Below are 24,318 nucleotides of genomic sequence, written 5' to 3' on the forward strand. Positions count from 1 at the left end.
CGCGCGGAGCTGAGCGAATTCCCCCCCAAGCACAACAAAGTTTCCCGCACATGCACCCTTTTTTACGCCCACGCCGTATTCGCGTGTTCAAGTGGCGTGCAAATGGCGGGCACAGGTAGGCGGTAGTGGTGTGTAGATCCGTGTCTTTTCCCACACCAGCACTATTCTTCTCGTATCTACCTACTACTACTACTACTACTACTACTACTACTACTACTACTACTACTACTACTACTACTACTACTGCTACTACTACTACTAGCAACCATCAAAGAAACGGAGGTGATGCCGTTAAGCAGCTACTGGAAATGTAGGTAGCTCCATGTACTCACCGCTTTCCCCATCCCCCCTCCCCCCACATTTTCAACTACGACGGAAACCTTTCTTTCTTTCCATGGACATTCTAGATTCTTTGACCTGCGTTCCTCGTCGTATTCTTCGTGTCTTCCCCACCACACCCCTCTTCTCCAACTGACTTTTGACTTTTGTCCACACCACCACTATTACTACCAACCAGCCCTTCCGAGCTTTCCCTATCAATAACACCCTCGGGATGATCCGTCAGTTTCAATACAAAGGTTGCGTGATTCTGTCTTCGCCCCTACCGTACTATTGGATGCAGAGACCCTTTTTCCCCCCATTTAATTCCTTTTCATTGATCTTTTCTTTTCTTCCCCTGCCTTTCCGGGGCCTGTTCTCTTCTTTTTTCTTTTTGCTTTTGACGGAAGCCAAGAAAGGGGAGGCGCAGGCGCGGGCGTGTGCTGTGCGCTGTATCCATGTGCTGGGTGCTTTCACACTTGCTTTTTCCTTCCTCTTTCTACTTAGCGCCACCAACGCTTCACACTGCCTTGGCGGTTGGCCTGTCCAGGTCTGCATGCGCTAGGCCTGTTTTCTCTGCCCATACATGCAAGAGGGCCAAAGCCCTCGTCACGCAGAGGGCTGCTGCAGCGTCGTGGTGCGTGTGAAGACATGTATGTGTGTGTGTGTGTGTGTGTGTGTGCAAGCCATGCACCTCGGAAACTTTATTGCCGCAAGTACAAGCTGTTTAGTCTGTGCAATCATACGATGCTTGTCTGCTACCGGTAGCAATTGACGAGCTTACGCTTCTCGTGCTTTTACTCGAGTCTTGCCAAGAATCTCTCCCCTCCATTGGACACCAAAATGCCATGTTTTCATGCTCACTGCTTAGATGCCTGTGCACATGATCCACCTCTGCAGTAGCCTGTCAGCGAACCATGCAATCCATACTCGTGGCATTCAACTAGCAACAACGCTATTCATACATGCGCCTCACTCAATACTCATCATGTCAGTTGGACACCCATCACCACCTCCTTAAAAGAAATCCATCAGTCCATCCGACTGTCGGCGGCTCCCGCCATTCGACTCCTGTGGCGGAAGTGGTCAAATCAACATACACGAGTCACTTCATGCCTTGTTGTCCTAAAATCCCTCATTCCCCTTGAACTCTGCACTCGTACGTGTGCTGCCCATTACTAGCACAACCGGTGTACATGTATCCTGGGTACTTTGGAAAACTCTCGCACCTTGGATGAGCCTGCTCCTGCAATGCTTTTGCTTACATCCCTGACAATATCCCGGATCTTGAGAATAGCCTTTTTGCCTCGTTTTTGATACCGGCCCACCATCATATGCTACTAGACTGCAGCCGGTCATGGATTCTGACATCGCCAATGTACTGCTTTTGCTGCTGTGGGGGTTTCCTTTGTTATGCACTATCAGCAGGCATCGGAGAGGTGCATCTTGAATATACGGTAACCCCATAAGTTCCTCAGTGAGTGACGGAGAGTTTGTACATTGAATTATGGAAACCCAGATTTCCTCGTATGAGAATGAAAAAATATGGTGAACATGATCTTTGGGTCGTGGAGAATAAAGGTTAGATTTTCATGGCAATCAGGTTGTATTTGGATGTTTTTCTATGCCTGCCATAGCTATCCTTTATATGTGAGGCCTGACGGCAGTCACATATGCACTCCTACATCCAACTGGATTCTTTGGACATCAAATCTGGGGCAATTAATGGCACGCTAGAGGCTCAGCTTAGGCTCAAATATGACATTCAAACTGCTGCCGACCTTTGATCAAAGTGTCTACACCAGCAGACCTATAAACTAGCCATGCTCCGTATGAATTTCTAAAATTCTCACTAATTCTTGTGAGAAGATGGAGAGCACTCATTTAGTGGGTACGTAGATCGCTTCAAAGTCAAAGTTTTCGTCATTTCTCATCAAAACCCAGGTGACAGTGTGCATCTAACAAGCAAGGGATTCTATGCAGCTAAAAAGAATTTCTAAGCGGTACAAGCCCACGTAATCAAGTCAGAGTCGTCTCATCACCAACCGTCATATAGTATTAAACTGCACTTACAATCAAAAGGAGGACTACTGCATCCCACGGGCTTTGACCTTGTTCCAATCGAATCAAATCTCCTGGAATTAAAGCCGCGTGGTACCAAGATATTCCGATATTAAGAGCCTTGCATCAAATTGATTATTGCATTGCTCTAGTATTATGACAATCTGTTACAATCCATCGCTCACACGCAGCACCTGCATGATCACCATACATATCTCGTCTTGCATACAAATCAAAGAACATTGCTCATATGTATAAGAGGCTCGCAAATAAGACTAGGTACTAGTAAGACCAGTGGTGAGTTTGGAAAGGGGAAGTCTTGGGAAAGAGGCCTAGCTCTCGATATTTGTGTCTAAAGATCAAGCACTACTGCACACCTTCTCTCCAGACTACGGGCTTTGTAAAACATTTCGTCTTAAAGGCTATGCAGACACTGAGGCAATATACTGTCCCTGTGGTTGTGAACTCAGAATTGGCCAAGTAAGAACCAAAAGCCAGGCTTTGGCACGAGTGCTAATTGTAGTTTTGTTTCATTGCAGCTTTTATGTTTTGAAAGCGCGTCCTATCATAGAAAGACATATCAAACAGGGAACAAAACCAAGAAGCCTAATCCATCTCAAACTTGCCATTAGTCTCTGATCGTACCCTGGACAGCTAGTGTACGGTTACTATCGAATAGGAACATATAATCACGAAGCTGCTAGGTAGCTACAGGATATATGACTATATTGTGACGTTGGGGTCAGCGTCGCAAGCTAGCAACATCACCTTCTAACACGTAACATATGAACTGTAGAAAGCAGGGCCTAATCCTAGCACAATGGTGATTAGAAGCGCAGATCCGGGTACTTGCTTGCGGATTAATGTAATATCTAACAATATCTGCTTGATACCTCTCTCTTATTTTTGAACATGTTAATCAATTAGTACTTAGATACACTTACCTGGATTCAAGCAATAGGTTTTGCAAGCTCCTACGACCTGTTAGTTTTACGTATAGGTTAAACGTAACAGGGTATACAAATATATCAATTGTTATTACCTTAGCAAGTGGCACATATGTTTAAGTACATTTATCTCTATTAGATCTCTCTTAATCGTCTTGTTTATTGCATATAGATAGGTCTCTGATATCCCTCTGTTTATGAATTACTAGAGTAGAAGATCTAACGTAGTTACAAGTGATATGAATTATGCTCTAAGAATCTTTTACCTACTTTGATTATAAGCTTAGTCACTCTTATAGTAGTAACATTATACGAAGCTATAAATATTCTAATATTTAAACCCCTAGTAAGAGTGATTTGCGCATATGAACTGCATACAACGCATGTTTGATACTATCTTAACAGTATGAATCACTAAAGTGTGCTAATGCAAGTTTAGGAGAGATAGTAACTCATAGTCCCTTCTATATAACGTGTTCACTATACACTAAGAGAAATTATTCAAAAGAAAAGCTATGTGTTGATATAAAAAGAAAGGTAGTAAAAGAGGGTGATTCAAGTTACAAATAACAACTACACACTTGAGACTGAAGTTAGCAAAACCCTACTGTCTAGTCAAGTCATATGTCTAATCCTACAACATCCAAATATAGCACCTAGACATCATGATTGACTTGTAATGGAGCAACAGAGCTGACCAAAAAACAAAAAACATACAACAGCGGGGATTCGCCAGTGGTCACCCACCTGGCTACTTGCCCACCGGCAAACCGTTTAACTTTTCGAGAGCTAACGGGATCGAGTGGTTCCGGAATAATGTCCTATGGTCGTATGTATTAGTCATGCAGGGTAAGAGAAATTATTTTGGGCGCAGTGGTGTAGGCGGGCGAAGGCAAGCACGTGATTTGAACATGAGGCTCGATGCGCAGGGAACTCTGTACAAGCTATTGTCGCTTGTTGTATGCATGGACTATAATAACTTTCAAGCGACTGCAAGATGATGAGTCTGTAGGTTTTTTATTCGTGCTTGATAAGATGTAGATTGATGGGCTAGAGAGTGATTTAGTGTGGCAAGATTAGTATGCTTTGAGCGAGATCACTTATGAAATCATGTCAAGGACGTGTCAATTCATAAGCTGTATATTGCATACTACAATTCACTCTTGTGCGACACCTCCCTACGAACTCCCGCCTCCTCCTTGCCGCCCCCCTTGCCAGCCAAGTTGACAGCAATCGTGGGCTTGTGGACCAGCGTTTGGAGCACAACGCAATATCTCTCGGTCAGCTTTCCCAGCTTCTCCACCTCCTGCTCCGTGACTTCGCGTCCATCTTCTCTCTCGCCAAACTGGAGTGAAAAGTTCAATCGTATGCCCGTCATGCCCACAGGCGCTGTCTTGTCTACTCCCAATGTGCCTCTGAAATCCAAGTCGCCTTCGGCAGTCACAGTACCGGATGCAATCGGGATGCCCAGGGCTGTGGCAACGGCTTTGAGCGTGACGCCGGAACAGGCAACGAGGGCGTCGAGAAGCATGTCGCCGGAGCAGAGCTCTCCCGATATAGCGGGGTCTTCACCTCCTGCTTTCTGGTGCAGGCCGGCTACACGATGCGCTTCTTTGATAGCTGGGCTATCCGAGAGCTTGCATGTTATCGAATGGTCGTCTAGAGAACCCGTGGATTTGAGGGTTACGACGGCAGAGGAAGGATTGCTGCGGTACCCTTCTTTGATGGGTGCTTGCTTCTCGCGGAGTGCTTGGGCGGCGGACATGGTAGCGGAGAGAGTGCAAGTGACGGAGTAGCAAGAGGGAATGTGTACTGTAGGAATGAGCAGAAATGCGTCCGTCAGAGGGTCATAGATCCGTTTGACCGAGTTCCACATGCTCTGGTAAGCCGCTAAACATCATTATGAAGCGTGCCCCGCAATGGGCAGGTCAAGGTTCCATAGCCCCGCTCCGCCGCTCAAGCGGGCCATGGAATGGGAAGGTGGGTAGACAGACATGTGCATTGACGGTCGAGGACGTTTGAAGAGTTTTGCGTCACATAAATTGGCTATATCCAGGTTCCAGGCGGTGGGATTGGAGAGGAGCGTGGGAAGACTGTGGGAGCCAATGTGTTTGGACACAATGTGGGTTGGCCACAAGAACCGGGGATGACGTCTCTACTATCCAACCTGTATCGTACCTGCATTGCGCAAGAATTCCCTACTTGTGCATGAATAGTCTTGTACAAGACAACCGAATCAAGTGCACACGGCAAAAGCAAAAACGTCAAACTTGCATTGGACGATAAAACGAATACACTTGTGACATGACGACCCCGCTTTCAACTAGCGAGATAAAGGAATGGTGGGGAGAGAAGATCAAACAAGATGGTTGGTTGAGAATAAATTGTATTGAAATTAGTCGAGTCTCGCAACGTCGTGCAACTGAAACGTGGTTCTTCTATGGTTACTTCATTGTTACACCAATCTGGTTTCATCTCCGAAAGGAAAAGCCATGACTACACGTGGCCATGGGAAGTTGAAACTTTTTCTTCTCCTTCCTCTACAACATGCGTACCCCCACAAGCCAGGAGACGTGCACCTGCTGGCCATGGTAGCAAAATAAGATCCAAACAAGAAACCAAAAAAAGCTTTGTGTGGTTTCGTGTTCCTCGAGCGCCCCTCCTCGCCTCACCTCAAGGCAGGAAAATAGAATATGAAATACAAGGTAGGTTAGACAAATGACTTGTTACGTCAACGACAATGGGCAGACGCTTCTTTATGGGGAACGCCGTTGCTCTGCGTGGGTGGTGCAGAGGGGCTAGCAAAGCAAAGTAGAATAGCATCGCGAAAACAGTGAATATGTGATATTTGAGCAAAAAAAAACACTGGCGGCTGATAAGAGTCGAGAGCAACAAGCAGAAAAAATCCAGGAGCAAAAAAAAAAGACAGCCGAAAGGCATATGCGAAAAGGGAACGAGGCAACCGGGTTTAAAATTATTCTGGTAAGGGAACTTGGGTATCGTGCAGAAGAGTAGCCGCAGAACGAAAAGAGGTAGCGATGGCCAGTACCCAAGACGCCTGGCTGTCAACGTGCCCCTCTTGTTGCTCAGCTAACAAGCAAGCTTGGCACAAGAATCCAACGTAAGTCGTCGATCAAGAGTCTCGTCGAGACATGAGGACGTTGGCAAAGGGAAACCATGGGCGCGGAATGGGGCGTGCACGTGGAATGTAATGACTGCAAGGAAATGGTCGTGGAGGGGTCGTGATGGCACAGAGCAGAAGAGCCAGTCTTCTTATAGCAGGATGAGGTAGTTGCTGGGCGCGATACCCGTCTCTCCATTTGGCTTCTTGGCCTGCCACCACCGTCCGCTCACATCGGATACTTCGAGGATGTCGTGCTTCTGGAAACTGATTTCGTTGGCGTCGTCGGGGTTGGCCTCGTAGCTGTAGATGGCCTTTGCACGGTAGGGGTATTCGATCGAGGCCTCTTGCTGGGCATCGTCGTTGGTTGGCGTCTGGTTGTTCATGCCGCCAAAGGCAGGGGCAGACGAGTTGCGGCCGTTTGCGCCAGCGGGGCCGCCTGGGTAGCCAGATACAGGGGACGACGTCTCGAAGCCATTGAGTTGAGCCGAGGTATACATCTGGGGCGCCATGTTTGCGTTTTGGGTTTCTGGGCGGTTCGTGTAGCCGTTGGAGATTGGGCGAGACGAGCGGGAGCCTGCGCTTTCCTTGTGGAGGGCGTAGGAATCGACAAAGGCGCGGTGGCTGGCTTGGGGCTGGGATCCGTAGTAGAAGATCCAGACAATCTACGACGTGTCAGTGGTGGGGGGCGCGTGGCATTTGGCGTTTGCTTACGGCAATCATAGAGAGCAGGATGTAGCCAGCAGCGGCAGCTTCAAAGGGAGTGACGGGCGAGTAGACGAGCGAGTTGACCGAGGAGGTGGTGAAGACGAGGCCTGCCGACAGGAAGCCGACAATCTGTGCGAATCAGCAAGTGCATGCGCGCCATGGTGGTTGCCGTGTGGGTTGCCACGTACCGCGACATGGTACGTCCGCTCAGCATTCGAGGCGACGGTGACGGTGACGCCGACGATGCAGAAGAACATGAAGACCAAGGTCCACCACGCGAAGTTTGGAAAGCCGCCATGAATGGCGGATATTATGGAGCTGACAAAAGAGATGATCCAGGCAAGCTGCGGACAGTGTTAGCCACGGGCTTCCGGGGGGGGTTTGGGTGGGCCGACTCACGATGCCGATGGAGATGGTTGCGAGGGCAAAGGGATCGCCAAAGATGCGGCCGATGCTGAAGCCGGACGCCCTCTGGCCATAGCCTCCGTTTTCCATTTTGGCGAGTGTAGGAGAGGCGGATGAGCCGTAAGCAGGCATATAGTGTGGGGAAGGGGGCGGAGGGAGCGTAGACGAGGAACGGCTAAGGAATGAGGCGCGGGCAACAGGCGAGCAGGGCCAAAGGAGCGTGGGCAAATGAAAGACGGGGAGGGCTGGCGGCGGTGGCGGCGGTGGGAGAGGAGGAGGAGGAGGAGGAGGAGGAGGAGGAGGAGAGCAAGTGAGTGGGCGCTGTCAGTGTCTAGTCCAGCTGAAAGGGCAGCGAGGCTCGGCGCGGCGGGCGTGTTGGGGCAGGGTCAGTAATGTATATGTTGGGCGTGGAGCAACAGTGGTCGCGGGGCGCTCGTGCGAGGGGCGGCGGCTGCAGAGGCAGAGAGAGAGGGCGACTGGTGGTGGTGGGCGTCGACGAGGTTTTGGCAGGGCGCGCGAGATGCGACGGTTTCAAGTCGGACAGGCTGAGGCTCTCGATTGGCCCATGGGCGGGTCGGGGATTGCTGCGGGTCCCGCTCGTATGCAGATTAAAATGGCACTGGCACCGCCCGTCAGCCAAAGGTTCTGGACAGCGCAGCGCAGGCGTCGAGTGCATGGGTGCCGGGGGAGCGTGTGCGGCATACATGGCACTGCCAGCTGCTGCGAGCATGCACATACGTGGTGTAGACTGTCGCTGTCGTGGGTTGCGCTGGGCGTGGGCGTGGGCGTGGGATAATGCAGTAGTCAGCTCAGCAAGCCAGGTACGAGCCCGCGTAGCCGATGGCCTGGAATTACGCACATACAGTGCTGTACTTGTACGCAGCACTTGGACTTGGATACTGCCTGCAAGGCACCGGCTCACGTGTCGCCCACGGCTCAGGTCAGCTGCAGCAGTTCGCCCGGCCATCTTGTCCATGACGCTTTGGGCCTGGCACACACGCACCCGAGACGCTGCTGAAACGCCAGGCCACGGCAGCGCCCTCTCCGCAGCCCCAAGTATACATGCACATGGACTGCTACCACCACTCGCACGCGTGCTCGCGCCTCATGTTTGCCCTGCCCACCCGTTTCCCCTGCGCCGCGCTGCTGTGGCTGCACTGCCACGCCCACGCCCACGCCCACGCCATGTCGCCGTAGGTGTATTGCGTCGGCCAAACTCCCTCTCCCCCTAGCAAGCACCCGCTGCCGACACCATCCGCCCGGATACACGCCCTGCCCTGCCCTGCCCTGCCCTGCCCTGCCTCCTGCTCGTCTCGCATCCACATGACGACACCCAGCGCTGCTTGCATCTACCGCCATCTATGCCCATACTACCACTACTACATACAGTACACGGCCATGCACCGCCGCCACCGCCCGCCGCCGTCATCTGTCACGTCTGCTTCACCACCCATGCACCCATGCACCACACGCAACCGCCTGCGCCACTGGCCACCCAAAAAAAGCCCTTGCCTTTGTCTCCAGCCACTAGCGTCAGCAGCAAAAGTCAAGGGGTGCGCCGTGGCTGCACACTACACCGACGTCGGTAATTTCTTCTGCACCTACACCGCGACAGCTGCCTCAACCCAATCTTGCGACAGTGCTGACAATTTCTCACAACTCATCATCCTCGCCCTCCTCGCTCTCCGCGCCCGCCTGTGCCTGCGCCCCTGCCCCCGCCTCATGCTCCCCCATCATCCCATCCGCAGCCTGCCGTCGGTGTTCCTCGCGCACAAGTCCCCGCAGCGCCCTGGTCAGCCGCTCGTTGACGTCCACCCAGCACCGCCCTCCGCCAAGCAACATGACCTGTTTGTACCGCTGGTTCACCAGCCCATTCCTGCGCCGCAGCTCCGAAATCTTCAGTGCTTGCTGCAACTGCCGCCCTTCCGCCTCTGCAATGCGCGGTCGCAGCGCCGCAAGCTTCGCAAATCCCTCCGTCGTAGCCATGTGCTGATCTTCAAGCGCTTTGAGCTGTGACGCCGTCGTCGCAAAGCTGGTCGCCCGTTCAACAACCAGTGCTGTCTTGTGCCCCGTCGACAGCCGAGGCCCGTCAAAGTCGTCGTCAAAGTCCAAGTCGTCGTCGTCGTCGTAGTCCAAGTCGTCGCCGTGGCCCTCAGGCTTCAGCACGTCCTTGTGCTTGCTTACTGCTCGTGTCAGCCCTGAGCAGCCCCTCTGCCATGTATGCAGCGCCATGCTCGTCCTTACATAGATTGTTGGCTTCGTCCAGCAATGCCGTCTTGCCCGCCAGCTGCTGCAGTGACTGCTCGATCCTGTGTATTCTTTCGACTATCGTCTTGGGCCCGTCCCTGCCTGCGTCCGCCGCCCCGCCGAGCACATATTCCAGCCGGTCTAGCCGTGACTCGAGCAGCGAAAACGTGAACAGAACAGCCTCCTCGTACTCGTCCATGGTCCTGTGTCGAAGCGCCGTGTTGTGTGTGCGTGCGTGGGATGCAGACGTGGACGCGCGCATCGCGTGCATGCCCACCCACATGCACAGGCGACTTGGACTTTGCTGGTCTAGGGCGGAGCGGAACGTGGCCGTGGGTTCCTTGGGGGGGGCTAGCGCGCGGATAGCCGCTTATCTATCCCGAGACGCCCCCGAGCTCCGTCACCTCTACGCGGCCCATCAACCTCACCTGCCACTGTCAGCCCCAGCTTTTCCTGTCCTGACACCTGGCCGCGTCCCGCTTCCCGACATCTGCACCCGTGTCGACTCAACCCCACCGTATGCGCGCGCAATAACACCCACCGCACACGCTACACCCGCCCCACGAGAGAGCATGGCTACCTACTCTGCCATCAGTCCCCAGCCAGACGAGGCAGATCCCATGTCGTTGAGCACGGCATCGCTCAGAGGAAGAAGGTTAGATGCACACACACATGCACGCCCGCGCTTATCCAACACAAGTTGACAGCAGCAGGAGAGGTCGAGGCAAACAGGATGTCAGATTCAAGGGCGAGGCGACTTGGATCTCCAGTGTCATCAACCTGGCCAACACCAGTATGTCCCCCACCGCTGCACGCCAGCCATGCCATTCACACGCCTAGTCCTTGGTGCCGGCCTCCTTGCCATGCCCTCTGCGCTTTCGAAAATGGGCATCTTCCTCGGCATATTTGTCATCGCGTGGGCGGGCACAACGGCGGGCTTTGGCCTATACCTCCAGACCCGATGCGCGCGGTACATCGACCGTGGCCATGTGTCGTTTGCGACTTTGTCTCAGATGACGTATCCGAATCTCTCCATCATCTTCGACGCCGCCATCGCCATCAAGTGTTTTGGCGTCGCAGTTAGCTATCTGATTATTATCGGGGACCTCATGCCGGGAGTCGTCCAAGGCTTTGCGCCAGGCGCTCAACACATTACGTTTTTGGTCGACAGGCAGTTTTGGATTACTGCATTCATGTAGGCCATGTTCTCAACTCCTCCACGCTCGCTGGCTAACAGGCACAGGCTAATCGTCATCCCACTGTCCTTCCTTCGCCGCTTAGACTCGCTCAAGTACACCAGCATTATCGCCCTCTTCTCCATCGCATACCTCGTCATACTGGTCGTTGCGCACTTCATCAAAGGCGATACTCTGGCAGACCGAGGCACTGTCCGTGTGTTCCACTGGGCGGGCCCTGTGTCGGCCCTCGCCGCGTTCCCCGTCATCGTCTTTGCCTACACGTGCCACCAGAACATGTTCTCGATCCTCAATGAAATCGCCGACAACTCCCACTTCCAGACAACGACGGTCATCTTTGCCGCCATTGGTGGCGCGTGCGGGCTGTACATCTTGACGGGTATCACGGGCTACCTTTCTTATGGCGACAACATTCACGGCAACATTGTCTCCATGTACCCTACTGCAGCCGCCAGTACTATTGGTCGTCTTGCGATTGTCATCCTGGTCATGTTCTCGTATCCTCTGCAAATCCACCCTTGCCGCGCTAGTATCGACGCTTGTCTGAAGTGGCGTCCAGGTCGAGGACGGAAACAGACCGAAGGGAGCCCGTCACGCGCCAGCCTGATGAACAACACGACCAAGCCAGGCACGCCTAAGAGTACCGAAATGAGCGATCTCCGATTTGCAATCATTTCGACTGTTCTGATTATTCTTTCCTTCATCACTGCCATGACTGTGTCAAGTCTGGAAAAGGTACTCGCCTATGTCGGCTCTACCGGCTCCACGACAATTTCCTTTATTCTTCCCGGATTGTTTTACTACAAGATCTCGGACCCAGAGTCGGCCCACCACCAACGGCTCATCAAGGACGAGGACGACGAAGACGAGTTTCAGAGCGGCCAAGTAGAGGGCTATGTTACACGCGAGGGGCATATAAACCGCGATCTGAGAAGAGGACTGCTGAGGAAGCTGGCGCTTGCATTGAGCATTTACGGAGTCATTGTCATGGTGACTTGTTTGATCACCAATACCTTTCTAGCAACCACTCACTAGAAGTATGTGCTGCTTTTTAGACATGAGTTTTTTTTTTGCATTTGAGCGGGCGACTAAATTTCCTTTGCGTTTCTGGCATTTTCGGTAGTTGGTTTGACCATTGCGGGCCTGTCAAATGCCAGGCACATGTTGTTATTGTTACAGATATGCACCACATGGTGGTGGTGGTGATGCAGTACTCTTCTTTCCTTTTCTCTCTCGTAGAATCCGTTTCATTAACGCCGTATATATTGCGATGCTCCCTCAATACATTCAATCTCGTGCACAACAACCGGCATGGTCTAGGCAATGACCTTGTTAGCACCTCCCCCTACATTCTCCACCTTGTTCTTGGGCCGCTCGGGTATCAAACTCTTGTAGGCTGAATCCGCCTTGACGACCTGTCCCTGGATTTGCCCTATGCGGTATTGTGGCTCCAAAATGCCAACCATGCTGAGCAGCCGCCACGCCGTGTCGCTCGGCTGCGCACCAACTCCGACCCAGTACCGCGCGCGCGAAATGTCGAGCTTGATGTCTTTCCATGGCCGGCCGTGCGTGTCGCCTGGTCGGGGTGGTTGCGGCTTGGGGTCGTAGGTTCCGAGGACTTCGAGGGGACGAGAGTTGCGCGCTGTTCTATGCCCAATGTCAGTACCTTGACCTCTTCTTATTTTCTTGTTGCAAGGGCCTTTTTTTTCTCCAAATGTCTCGCCAGAACGACAATCGAGGACTTGCCGACTTCCAAAAGCGCACAGGTCAAAATACAAGCAAGGGCAATGCATACCGGGCGTGCGCGACGACAATGTTGTAGAATGGGGCATGCTTTTTGCCGAAGCGCGCAAGGCGAATCCGGAGGACCATTGTGGGCGTCGTGTGTGCGGGGTCGTGTTGTCGCGACGGGCGGTGTTGCAGGACGGCTTGGTGGTTTGGGGATCTTTTTGGAGCCCGAGGATCAGCCGAACATGGATCGTGAACACGTGCAGAGAGGGGGTGTTGGAGACGCTGCTGCGAGTGCAAACTCATGCAAGATGGGATAGATATATCGTGGTATCGAAACATACAACTGCATGAATCTGCCTTGAGGTTGCCAGGTTGATGCTGCAGGGTTATGTGTTCTGGGTGCGCACACTTCGCAGTGCAGTGATGTAATGCAATACCATGTTGTACTCGAGGCCTCGATTCAGTTCCTGCACCTCTTACACACTCACGCAATCTAACGAAGCGTAGAGAGACTTCAACATGGCACTCAGAGTAAGTGCATGATTCATAGCGGACCTGTACCGCATGCTGATATTCTGATAGACTCTCTCTGCCAAAAGCGCGGCGGCGCTGGACCAGGACCTCATGTCGTCTGGAGCGTTCTCTCTCGATCAGCTCATGGAGCTTGCTGGTCTCTCGGTATCACAAGCAGGTATTTTCAGTTCCCGAGCCTCCTCAGTGTTCGGATCTGATTCTCTACAGTGTTCAAGCTACAACCCCTCAGCAAGGGCAACCGCATCCTCGTCGCATGTGGTCCCGGGAACAACGGCGGCGATGGTCTTGTTGCGGCTCGCCATCTCTTCCACTATGGCTACCAGCCCACCATCTACTATCCAAAGCAAGGCAAAAATGACCTTTACCAGGTGTGTACTCACTCTTGACTGGAGATGATGCCATGTATTCACACGTCGCAGCGACTGAAAAAGCAACTGGAAGATCTCAAAGTGCCGTTCACCGATGACTTCACAGGTGCTCTGAAACAGACCGATCATATTGTGGACGCCATCTTCGGGTTCAGTTTTTCTGGCCAAGTGCGCGAGCCTTTCCCCAAAGCCATTGAAGCATTGGCATCCACATCCATCCCTGTGCTGTCGGTCGATGCGCCATCATCCTGGGATATTGAAGAGGGCCCGCGAGACTCGGGGCCAGGAAAGGGCTTCATGCCACCCGCGCTCATCAGCCTGACAGCACCAAAACCCCTTGTCAACAAGTTCACTGGCCGGCATTTCCTTGGTGGAAGGTTCTTAAGCCCAGAGATGGCAGAAAAGTACAATCTTGATATCCCCAAGTATGAAGGGTTGGACCAAGTTGTTGAAGTACCAGCTGGAGGCGGCAAGTTGTGAGAGGATTGTCATCTGTGATGCAGAGTAGTTTTTTTTGGTCTCAAATAAAGCTTAATACTCGGGACTTATCCCGCCATGACAATGCCAGGGTAAATGCATAGTGTCAAGGTAAGTACCTGCTAGATGTGACAAGCGCGTTTTCCCCGCAGAGCCGCGGTACCACGGCTAACAGCGGTCTTGAGATGACATCGGAACCCCAGCTTCCACTTGGTTTCGGTAAACAGCAGACGCCGTGCTGCATGAGCCGCCAGCCGAGTGCAATTCAGCATTTTGCTTCTTCTGCTCCATTGCACGCTCATCCCGATTGCCAGTGTGCGGCGCATGTGATATACCGCGTCAGAAGAGGTACGGATTAGCTTGAGAGCTTACTACACGTTGGGACGTCCCTCAATCGAAGCCCAAGATGGTGCCGAAAGCGCCTTCTCGCGAGGCCTTGACAATGCTCAAGAACACGATTCGACCCGCCGCAGCTATCAGGTCGCAAGCACAGCGTTGCCTCGTCTCCTCGACCCCCCGTCCTACAACACTTTCGCACGCGCGAGCTGGCAGCTTGCGCCAAGGGACGCGCAATGCCGCGACTTTTACGCATTCACATCATGCCGAGGCGGTTTCTGTCATGCCTACCAACGTCGACACGAACAATGCCGACTTCAAGGAGAACAAGCGGCAGATGGATGAGGCAACAGAGAAACTGGTCCATCTCCACACCAAGATTGCCCAAGGCGGCCCAGACAAGGCGAGGGAAAAGCATATACAGCGGGGCAAGATGCTGGTGAGAGACAGGATCTCTGCCTTGATCGACCCCGGCACGCCTTTCCTCGAACTGAGCCAAATGGCAGGCTACGACATGTATGGCCAAGACGAGGTACCTGCAGGCGGCATCGTCACGGGCATTGGCAGTGTCAATGGCGTCCAGTGCATGGTGGTGGCAAACGATGCCACGGTCAAGGGGGGCACGTACTACCCCATCACGGTCAAGAAGCACTTGCGAGCGCAGACGATTGCCCAAGAGAACCGCCTGCCATGCATCTACCTGGTGGACTCTGGGGGCGCCAATCTACCCAACCAAGCCGACGTGTTCCCAGACGTCAATCACTTTGGCCGCATCTTCTACAACCAAGCACGCATGTCGAGTATGGGCATCCCGCAAATCAGCGTCGTCATGGGGCCTTGTACGGCGGGCGGGGCCTATGTGCCCAGCATGAGTGACGAGAACATCATTGTGGAAAACCAGGGGCACATCTTCCTGGCCGGACCACCTCTGGTCAAGGCGGCCACGGGCGAGGTCGTGTCGGCAGAGGACCTCGGTGGAGGCCGGCTTCACAGCGAAGTGTCGGGCGTCACAGACTACCTAGCTGTCGACGATGCACACGCGCTTGTTCTCGCACGCAGAAGCATTGGCAACCTCAACTGGCACCGCAACCAGACCGTCACCGCACAGCCGGACTACCAGGAGCCACTGTACGATGCTCAGGAGCTGTCTGGTATTGTAGGCACCAACCTCCGGCGACAGATACCCATACACGAGGTGATTGCACGCATCGTCGACGGATCGGCCTTTGACGAGTTCAAGCCCTTGTACGGGTCGACGCTGGTGACTGGATTTGCAAAGATATACGGACACGCCGTGGGCATTGTTGCCAACAACGGCATTCTCTTCAGCGAAAGCTCGCTCAAAGGAGCCCACTTTGTGCAGCTGTGCGGCAAGCGGCACATTCCGCTCATTTTCCTGCAGAACATCTCGGGCTTCATGGTTGGACAGGATGCCGAAAAGGGCGGCATTGCCAAGAACGGGGCCAAGCTGGTGACGGCGGTGAGCTGCGTCGACGTGCCCAAGTTCACGGTGGTGGTGGGATCCAGTGCTGGTGCTGGCAACTATGGCATGTGGTAAGTGGCATTTTGTGTTCCTTTGGGGACGCTGACGGAGCGAGCAATGGCTGACACGGCAGTGCAGCGGGCGAGCATACTCGCCGCGTCTCATGTTTACGTGGCCCAACGCGAAGACATCGGTCATGGGGGCAGAGCAGCTGTCGTCTGTCATGGAGGCGGTTGGCAAGAAGGTGGACCCGGCACTCAAGGCGCGCATCGAAGACGAGAGCGAGGCAGCGTTTGGGTCGGCAAGGCTGTGGGACGATGGCATCATACCACCGGAGCACACGCGGCGAGTGCTCGGCATGGGCCTGCAGATGGCATGTGGCGGGCAGAACCAGCGGGTCGACAGGGAGAGCACATGGGGTGTGTTTAGGATGTAGTGGGCGTGCTGGGCGTAATAGGTGCAGGCGTACATAGGCAGAGGGCGCGGCGGCGGCGGCACCACAATTTCAAGACGCGCGTTTGCTGCTTGGTCGTAAGCTCATGGTGTTGTCGTGGCCGTGGTCGTGGTCGAGGCGGGAAAACTGTGGTTCTGCCACTCGATCGCAATTTCCGCCCCCACAGAAGCCCTGGCGGCCGCCTCTTCCGTGCGCCTTGGCACGGCAGATCAAGGCACGCGCAAAGCTTGCTTGGAAAACGCTTGTGTCGTGCGTGTGGCACAGCAGCGAGCGGGCGCCGTCACAGTCGCCAGGTCCTTGTTCCTGTATTCTCCTCTTTTTTTTCGTCTTTTTTCTTCTTTTCTTTTTTGCCGGCGCACTCGAGGCCCTGTTCCGAGGGGTGCAGGGCAGGGGCCGGGCAAGGGTCGGGCAAGGGCGTGCCAAGCAAGGGCGCGGATGCGAAGAGTGTGAGTGTGAGTGCTCGGCCAGCCACAGCCCCAAAGTCATGCGCCACACTTCGCCCGTGCCCCATTCCCACTTCCATTCCTGCCTCCGCCCCGCCCTCGCCTTCGCCTTCCCCCCGATACGGACCGGCGTAACAAAAACCTTGCGCAACAAACAGCAATGCCAGCCTGCATGTGCAGTCCTTTTCTGGCCCGGAACCCTCCCCAGCCTGCCCCAACATGGCATCCCGATCAACACGCCCATCCACCCGCCAACAGGTCCATGTCGGGCCTGCTTCCAGCTGCCCCCCCCCCGCGGGCTGAACGGGACGAAGCAATAGCATCCTGCATAGGTGTACTCATGTGCTGACGTTGGAATACGGGATTAGGTGTCCAGCCCACATGGTAATTAACTCGTCCTCCTGCCTCCCATCGGCACAGGACTGACACACCCAGTATTCCTTGCCCATGTGCACTGCGTCGATCCCCGCCCACTCTCTTCGTCATCTTCGGTCCCCCTTCACGCCTGTCTGCCATTCACTCGCTCTCGCCTTCTCCTCTTCCCCTCCCTCGCTCCCCCTTCTGCGCCTTGGTCCTTTGCTCCTCCGGCCGTCCTGTCTCGTCACCAAGTCGGTTGCGCCTGCTTCCCAGTCTCCACTCTTTACAGTAGCTTTGCATTTGCGCCCACGCGCACCACACATGCACTCATGAAGCTCTTCAGCCCGGCGCAAGCACTAGCCGCGCTTTCTCTGCTTTCAACCCACATTGCGCCACCATTCACTCAGGCTCTCACCTTGGACCCGGGATCCCAAGGTAACGACCAGCCATGCCCAATCAATGCCATGCACATGGACATGTTACTGATGCACGCTTGCAGCCTCTATCAATGATGTCGCCGCCAAGGTCGCCAAACAACTGGTCGCGCAATATGCGACAGTCGACGACAAGGGAGTCCATGTGCTCGGAGGCTACCCGGGTGTCTTATACCCGCCATACTACTGGTGGCAGGCCGGTGCCATGTTTGGTACACTGCTAGACTACTGGCACTACACAGGCGACGACCAGTATAACGACATGATCCGCGAGGGTCTGATACACCAGTTTGGAGAGCACCTTGACCTGGTGTGTTCCGTTCCTCGACATGTTACCAGCACCCAATTGCTAACTTCTCTCCAGATGCCCTCCAATCAGTCCAAGAACGAAGGAAACGATGATCAGGTTTTCTGGGCCTACTCCATGATGGCTGCTGCCGAATACAAACTCCAAGACCCTCCTGACGACAAGCCCGGCTGGCTCGCAATGACACAGTCAGTCTTCAACCAGTTCGTATCCCGCTACCAGAAGGAGGTGGCTGATGGGAACTGTGGCGGCGGTATGCGCTGGCAAATCTACCCATGGCTTAACGGATGGACGTACAAGAACACTGCCTCAAACGGAGGTCTCTTCCACCTCGGCGCACGACTGGCTGTGTACACCAAGAACGATACATATGCGACATGGGCAGAGAAAGTCTTCGACTGGATGTCACATAGCCCAATCCTGCCAGGCGATGGACAGGTTTACGACGGAACGAGCATGACGACAAATCCACCGTGCAGCAACGCCGATCAAACCCCCTGGACATACAACTACGGAATTATGATAGCAGGTGCAGCATACGTATGTCCCTTTGCCCCCTCCCCCAAATGTCTACACGAAAGTAACAAAACTCATCATGGCAGATGTACAACTACACCAACGGCGCCGAGAAATGGAAGACACACTTGACGCAATTTCTCAGTAAAACTGATATTTTCTACCCCGATGAGAAGGGCGGAGTCATGGTGGAGGTCTGCGAGGCCAACCAAGTCTGTAACACCGACCAAGAAAGCTTCAAAGCATACCTTGCACGCTGGCTCGGCATCACCATGCAGCTGGTTCCGGAATTTGCACCGCAAATCCTGCCGCGCCTCCAGAAATCAGCCGTTGCAGCAGCACAGACCTGTGTGGGTCCCTCTGAACATGGCGGTGGCCCCTATCAATGTGGCATGAGATGGTGGCGTCAAGGCTTTGACGGTATCGGTGGTGTTGGACCGCAAATGACTGCACTCAACGTCATTAGTGTGCTCAATGCCCCACGTGTCCAGGCCCCATATTCCAATGCTACGGGCGGTACCAGTAAAGGTGATCCTGGCCTAGGTTCCGGCGGCGACAACAACAATGACAGTGTTCCCAAATTCAAGTCGGAGATTACAAACGCAGACAGGGCGGGCGCAGCGATCCTTACCATCCTTGTAGCCGGCATGCTACTTGGCGGGTCTTTCTGGATGATTTACTAGGACAAGCGGAAGCGGCATGGAACAAGATGAGGTTTGGAGGAAGATGTTTTATTTTTGACTGCTTATTGTGTATACCCATTTGGAAAGAGTGAGGTACGATGATGGGATGAAAGGGATGCCAGTTATCATCGTGGCGTTGATTGTCTTCTCTTACATGGCGATAGTCATATATTAATATCAAGCGATATTGCTGGCTTGCACACATGTATATTGTTCATGTATCAACCATGATTCTCAGTCAGCCAGCGTGACCTTGAAGATGAGAAAGTACAATTTATTGTTTGCTGCTTACATGCAAATATTGCCCTTTTTGGGAATAGACGGACCATGGTTCGCTTTGCGGAACGCCGCGGCAACCATCATCTCATGCACATGCACATGTGAGGCGGGGTGCATTCCGTCAAGGTCCAGATTGCTCTTTTCCCGCGCTATTTTTGGCTTTTGGCTATGATGATTATTATTATGTACCTACTAGTATGTATGTAAATCACACCTGACGACCCCTTGTCTTGACTGCCTTCTCAAACAGCATACCCATTGCATTGTGAGCACATATCTGTTGTCATTGTATGCGGGTATCAGTGTATCCGAGTAATGCTACCACTACCGACCGACGCCTTGCTATCTATGAGCCACAATCATAATGTGTCTACACCTAAATCTTACAACAGTAAAAATCCCACATGCAATCATAAATACGTGACCGCCATCCATCTTCACTCCACTCCACTCCACTCCACTCCACCAATATGCATCACATGTTCCAATACAACATCAAATCATGCATGACCCTCGTATCACCTCCTAATCAATGTACCGCCTCCATCCATTTGCAACAAGGCACTTTTTCCCCTTGTCATCGGCCCCCATGATAAAACGCTCCCATCGAGCGTCCTGTCCGGCACCAAGAACTAATACCGTCTCGTCGTCCAACCAGCCTATCAAGCCTTTTGTGGGCCTGCCGCCTGGTACGCCTGGAATACCCGCACTTAGGGTGGCAGATCTGCCGTGTGGGCCCCAAGAGGTTGGCTCGTCGCCCATCTCAAACTTGGCCGTCGCGGTCGGATATGTGTCGGAGAACTGCCGGGGCAGAAGCGGAATCTTGGACAGTATACCGTACTTGTGCTGTGCTGGATCGGCTTGGGAGGCGGCAGTTGCCGTCTTGAGATCGTAGATGTGCAGCGTGGACTTGTCTGAAGTCACGGCAAGTGTCGAGCCGTCGGGCGAGAATGCAAGAGAGAAAACGGCAGCCGGATCGACGCCGCGACGAAGCTCTGCAAGCTTGGTGCAGGAAGGGAATGACCACAGGCGTATGATGGTGCCTTGTTCACTGGCCGTAGCGATGAGATCCCCGCTTCTGCTGATGCCGATTGCGCGCAGCGGACTTTCGTGGGCGGGAATGATGCTGACGTTGCCCGTGTTCAGGTCATAAATCTTGACTTGGCCCGCTGCCCTACCAGGGAACGCGACAATGCTGGTTCCCAACTCACACAGGCCAAAAGGGTTGTTGACCGTCTCGTACTCTGCCGTCTTGGCTGGAGGTACCTTCATCTTGTATATGCACACCGAGTTCAGTAGCGCCACAATCATGTGCGTCTGCGACAGGCGCACGCGCTGTATGGGCGTCTTGAACTCGACCGACGTGGTGAAGCGTTCTGTCTTGTCGTTCCAGATTTGGACCTCGTAGATGATGTCAGTGTCGTTGACCAGCATCCAGCCAGAGTCGTCAGGACCAACCTTGTTCTGGGGATATTTGGGTTGTTTCCCTCCTCCGACCAAAGCAATATAGCTCTTGTTGCCGAGCATCTCTGCGCATCCGATGCCGCCGCCGACCTCTGCAGAAGTGTCAGCATGGTGTCGCGGGTGTGGGCGTGGGGGCACAAAGGTACCTCTTGCAATGCGCTCTTCGCATGTTGTCGAGGAGAAGACTGCGTGCGTCAGTCAGTACCGGCGGATGCAACCACCACGCCGTACCTCGAAACCCCGTTTCCAGCGCCACCGAGAAGTGGGAGCAGTCGGCGTTGAAGGATGCCGAGAGAACAAAGGGCCCTGTGTCCGAGTCGAGGATGGGTCTGGTATTCATCGTGGGGTGGGGCGGGCTGTTGGTGAATGCGGAGGGTATGTAGATGTGTGGCGCAGTCTATGCCGAGCGCGCAGAAGGGAGGCAGCCAGAAGAGGGCACAGAGGGCGCTATTGGGAGCCGTGGGCGCATTTCAGGCCCATGTCTCTCTCCAGCAGCGACCGAGGCAGCAGCAGGCGTATGAGTGAATAGCGTCGTGTGGGCTGGCGACGGCAACATGGAGGAGGGTCCACGGCTCCAAAGGTCACAGCTCGCCCGTAAGGCGGGAGCTAACCGCTTGCGGCAAGCGTGACTGGCGGGACCCAGGAGACGTGTGTACAGTGTGTACTGCACGTATAAAGTACTTCGACACATGTACTTGCCGTACTGTAGTACAGGCGGACATGCCGCGACAGTGCCCAATGTTGCGGCTGGCCGAGCCGGCAATCAACAAGCAAACACGCAGAGGCGCGTGGCCTTGTTTTTCCGCGGCTGTGTCCGTGGGCGCCGGCAGCGTCTCGGACAGAAGCAAGTATTCGTGTCCGGCAACGCAGCACGCGTTGAGGGTCCCCTTATCGGTCCCTACCCAAGTACCAAGGACTACACTTGTACGCAGAATCACGGCGCCGACGGGCGTCGACGAGAGCCATGGGCCACGCCGCGTGTCGACAGGACCACGATGCCAGGCCAGCACCACGCCCCCCACGCGGCGCAGCCTCAAGTCGCAGTCGGACTCGTAGCATGGAGCATCATTCCCAAAGGAGCCGTCGCGCGAGGTGGTGGTGGCGCCAAGAAGGAGAAGCCGACCGGGGTGTTTCCCGCTAGCGAGCCCCTTTGCATCGCGCAGGGAGGAGCTGCCAACGTCCCCAAATTTCCACGACGACACCGCTCAACCACCACAGCCAGTCCACCGTCTCTGCCTGCACGCAGCTTCTCCCTTTTCTCCGGCCGCCCTCCATTGTGTGCTCACGGCTCCATCCACAACGTACCACATCCACCCTTCACAGGCCATCATGTCTTCGGTACGACGCTCCTCCCCACGACACCACGTCTCCCCATTCCCCAGGCACACGGTGCCGCCCTGCTCTCCACGCCCGCCCTCGCAATCGGCGTTGGTTGCTAACAATGCCTCAGGCACTTAACAAGACGCGCAGAAAGAAGAATGTCAAGAAGGGAATCCAGTTCTGCCTGATGGTTTGCGGCGCCTCGGGCACTGGCCGGACAACCTTTGTCAACACGCTTTGCGGCAAGCAGGTGCTGGGACACAAGGAGGTCGACGACCCGACAACGGCCCACGTCGAGGAGGGCGTCAAGATCAAGCCCATCACTGTCGGTATGTTGGCCGTGTGGCGGTGAAGACTGCAGCTGCTGACCATGAGCAGAACTAGACGAGGAGGGGACCCGCATCTCGCTCACCATTGTCGACACACCCGGATTCGGAGACCAGATTGACAACGAGGCCAGGTAAGCACCACGTGGCCGTGGCGACGACACGCGCTCACAGCCATGCAGTTTCTCAGAGATTGTCGGATACCTCGAGCGACAGTACGATGGCATTCTCGCAGAGGAATCGCGTATTAAGCGTAACCCGCGGTTCCGCGACGACCGTGTACACGTACTCCTCTACTTCATCACGCCTACTGGCCATGGGTATGTCTCGTCCCTATTGGTACGCATGTTGCTAACAGACAATGCCAGTTTGCGTGAACTCGACATCGAGCTCATGAAACGCCTGTCTCCCCGCTGCAACGTCATCCCCGTCATCGGCAAGGCCGACTCACTTACACCCGCGGAGCTTGCCGAGTCAAAAAAGCTGGTCATGGAGGACATTGAGCACTACCGCATCCCCGTGTACAACTTCCCTTACGATGTCGAGGAAGACGACGAGGACACAGTCGAGGAGAATGCCGAGCTCCGTGGCTTGATGCCTTTTGCCATTGTTGGTTCCGAGGACATTGTCGAGGTCAACGGCCGACGGGTACGGGCACGACAGTACCCCTGGGGTATTGTGGAGGTCGACAATCCCCGCCACTCGGACTTTCTTGCTGTGCGAAGCGCGCTTCTTCACAGCCATCTTGCTGATCTCAAGGAGATTACGCACGACTTCCTATACGAAAACTACCGTACCGAGAAGCTCAGCAAGAGCGTCGAAGGCGGTGCTGCTGCGTAAGTTGTCTTGCCCCCCCTGAAAGAAGGCCATGCTAACTAAAAAAAAGCACTGATTCGTCGATGAACCCCGAAGACCTCGCTAGCCAGTCAGTGCGTCTGAAGGAGGAGCAGCTACGCCGTGAAGAGGAGAAGCTGCGCGAGATCGAAGTCAAGGTGCAACGCGAGATCAACGAGAAGCGACAGGAGCTCCTAGCACGCGAAAGCCAACTGAAGGAAATCGAGGCGCGCATGAACAGGGAACAGAGCGGCGCAGTGCAAGACGACGCCGATGACGCCTAGGCCCGTCTGAGCAGCCAGTGGCATATGCATTTGGGCCGTTGAGCCAGGTGTGGTCTTGGGCAGCAGCGGCCAGGGCGCTTGCACCGGAACCCAAGGAAGCGAAGCGACCAAAGATGTGGTGATGCATCATGGCAGCTGCTGGCGTTTGTAATGGACGGTTGGTGCATTGCCGACATTGACGGATATACTGGAATGTCGGGATTTTATTTCTTCTTACTCTCGGGGCCTTTTCATCTTTTAACGGACAGTGTTAGCCTTTGGATCTGGCCTGTGGCTGCACCGTCTCCCAGCACGACACACAGCTTCTCGTATGTTTACTTAGCCTTTCGATACTTATTCCCCCCCCGCTTTTTTTTGGTCCTTCCTGTAGGAGGTAGTAATTCAGATTCTAATACCATGGTGATGGTGACGAGGATTGGGTTGTGTGTGTATGTGTGTGTGTGTGTGTGTGTGTCGTGTCTGTATGTATGTTGTGTGGCTTTGACCGCCTTGCAGTAGTACATGTGGTGTGTAGATGGGACATGGATCGACACTGCAAGCAAATTGGTTGTTGGTCATGGACAGTGGGTACATGGGCCAAGCACAGTCGAATCAATCAGTGGGTGGTTCTTTTTTTCTTTTCTTTTCTTTTCTTTTCTTTTCTTTTCTCTTCTCTCTCTCTCCCCCCCCCCCCCCCCCCCCCCCT

The 24,318-nt window shown here is 54.1% G+C and overlaps 9 protein-coding genes across 9 annotated transcripts; 4 read left to right on the plus strand and 5 right to left on the minus strand.

Moving 5' to 3' along the window:
• Positions 1 to 4,343: 4,343 nt before the first annotated feature.
• SETTUDRAFT_20041 (uncharacterized protein) lies at positions 4,344 to 5,091 on the minus strand (the record flags this gene model as incomplete). The annotated part of the gene is made up of 2 exons (XM_008028660.1): positions 4,344 to 4,376; positions 4,513 to 5,091. The coding sequence occupies 2 exons, from the start codon at positions 5,089 to 5,091 to the stop codon at positions 4,344 to 4,346; spliced, it is 612 nt and encodes a 203-aa protein (XP_008026851.1).
• A 1,508-nt stretch (positions 5,092 to 6,599) lies between these two features.
• Positions 6,600 to 7,692, minus strand: SETTUDRAFT_91536 (uncharacterized protein; the record flags this gene model as incomplete). Its single annotated transcript, XM_008028943.1, has 4 exons — positions 6,600 to 7,112; positions 7,162 to 7,284; positions 7,344 to 7,499; positions 7,555 to 7,692. The coding sequence occupies 4 exons, from the start codon at positions 7,690 to 7,692 to the stop codon at positions 6,600 to 6,602; spliced, it is 930 nt and encodes a 309-aa protein (XP_008027134.1).
• A 1,521-nt stretch (positions 7,693 to 9,213) lies between these two features.
• Positions 9,214 to 10,006, minus strand: SETTUDRAFT_89790 (uncharacterized protein; the record flags this gene model as incomplete). Its single annotated transcript, XM_008028944.1, has 2 exons — positions 9,214 to 9,743; positions 9,805 to 10,006. 2 exons carry the CDS (start codon positions 10,004 to 10,006, stop codon positions 9,214 to 9,216), a joined length of 732 nt encoding a protein of 243 aa, XP_008027135.1.
• Positions 10,007 to 10,379: 373 nt separating this feature from the next.
• On the plus strand, positions 10,380 to 12,038 carry SETTUDRAFT_20044 (uncharacterized protein; the record flags this gene model as incomplete). The annotated part of the gene is made up of 4 exons (XM_008028661.1): positions 10,380 to 10,462; positions 10,521 to 10,600; positions 10,648 to 11,002; positions 11,051 to 12,038. 4 exons carry the CDS (start codon positions 10,380 to 10,382, stop codon positions 12,036 to 12,038), a joined length of 1,506 nt encoding a protein of 501 aa, XP_008026852.1.
• Positions 12,039 to 12,319: 281 nt separating this feature from the next.
• Positions 12,320 to 12,875, minus strand: SETTUDRAFT_154191 (uncharacterized protein; the record flags this gene model as incomplete). Its single annotated transcript, XM_008028945.1, has 2 exons — positions 12,320 to 12,650; positions 12,799 to 12,875. 2 exons carry the CDS (start codon positions 12,873 to 12,875, stop codon positions 12,320 to 12,322), a joined length of 408 nt encoding a protein of 135 aa, XP_008027136.1.
• A 372-nt stretch (positions 12,876 to 13,247) lies between these two features.
• On the plus strand, positions 13,248 to 14,190 carry SETTUDRAFT_163435 (uncharacterized protein). The gene is made up of 4 exons (XM_008028946.1): positions 13,248 to 13,265; positions 13,317 to 13,425; positions 13,476 to 13,636; positions 13,688 to 14,190. The coding sequence occupies exons 1-4, from the start codon at positions 13,254 to 13,256 to the stop codon at positions 14,114 to 14,116; spliced, it is 711 nt and encodes a 236-aa protein (XP_008027137.1). The 5' UTR covers positions 13,248 to 13,253; the 3' UTR covers positions 14,117 to 14,190.
• Positions 14,191 to 14,519: 329 nt separating this feature from the next.
• On the plus strand, positions 14,520 to 19,329 carry SETTUDRAFT_136390 (glycoside hydrolase family 76 protein; the record flags this gene model as incomplete). The annotated part of the gene is made up of 5 exons (XM_008028947.1): positions 14,520 to 16,003; positions 16,071 to 16,351; positions 17,686 to 17,930; positions 17,985 to 18,467; positions 18,530 to 19,329. The coding sequence occupies 5 exons, from the start codon at positions 14,520 to 14,522 to the stop codon at positions 19,124 to 19,126; spliced, it is 3,090 nt and encodes a 1,029-aa protein (XP_008027138.1). The 3' UTR covers positions 19,127 to 19,329.
• Positions 19,330 to 19,930: 601 nt separating this feature from the next.
• SETTUDRAFT_154194 (uncharacterized protein) lies at positions 19,931 to 21,209 on the minus strand (the record flags this gene model as incomplete). The annotated part of the gene is made up of 4 exons (XM_008028948.1): positions 19,931 to 20,806; positions 20,864 to 20,961; positions 21,016 to 21,054; positions 21,101 to 21,209. 4 exons carry the CDS (start codon positions 21,207 to 21,209, stop codon positions 19,931 to 19,933), a joined length of 1,122 nt encoding a protein of 373 aa, XP_008027139.1.
• An 881-nt stretch (positions 21,210 to 22,090) lies between these two features.
• SETTUDRAFT_163440 (uncharacterized protein) lies at positions 22,091 to 23,973 on the plus strand. The gene is made up of 6 exons (XM_008028949.1): positions 22,091 to 22,207; positions 22,320 to 22,518; positions 22,568 to 22,649; positions 22,698 to 22,835; positions 22,884 to 23,351; positions 23,402 to 23,973. The coding sequence occupies exons 1-6, from the start codon at positions 22,199 to 22,201 to the stop codon at positions 23,631 to 23,633; spliced, it is 1,128 nt and encodes a 375-aa protein (XP_008027140.1). The 5' UTR covers positions 22,091 to 22,198; the 3' UTR covers positions 23,634 to 23,973.
• The last annotated feature ends 345 nt before the right edge of the window (positions 23,974 to 24,318 follow it).

The sequence above is a fragment of the Exserohilum turcica genome, assembly GCF_000359705.1.
Source record: "Exserohilum turcica Et28A unplaced genomic scaffold SETTUscaffold_3, whole genome shotgun sequence".
NCBI lineage: Eukaryota > Fungi > Ascomycota > Dothideomycetes > Pleosporales > Pleosporaceae > Exserohilum > Exserohilum turcicum.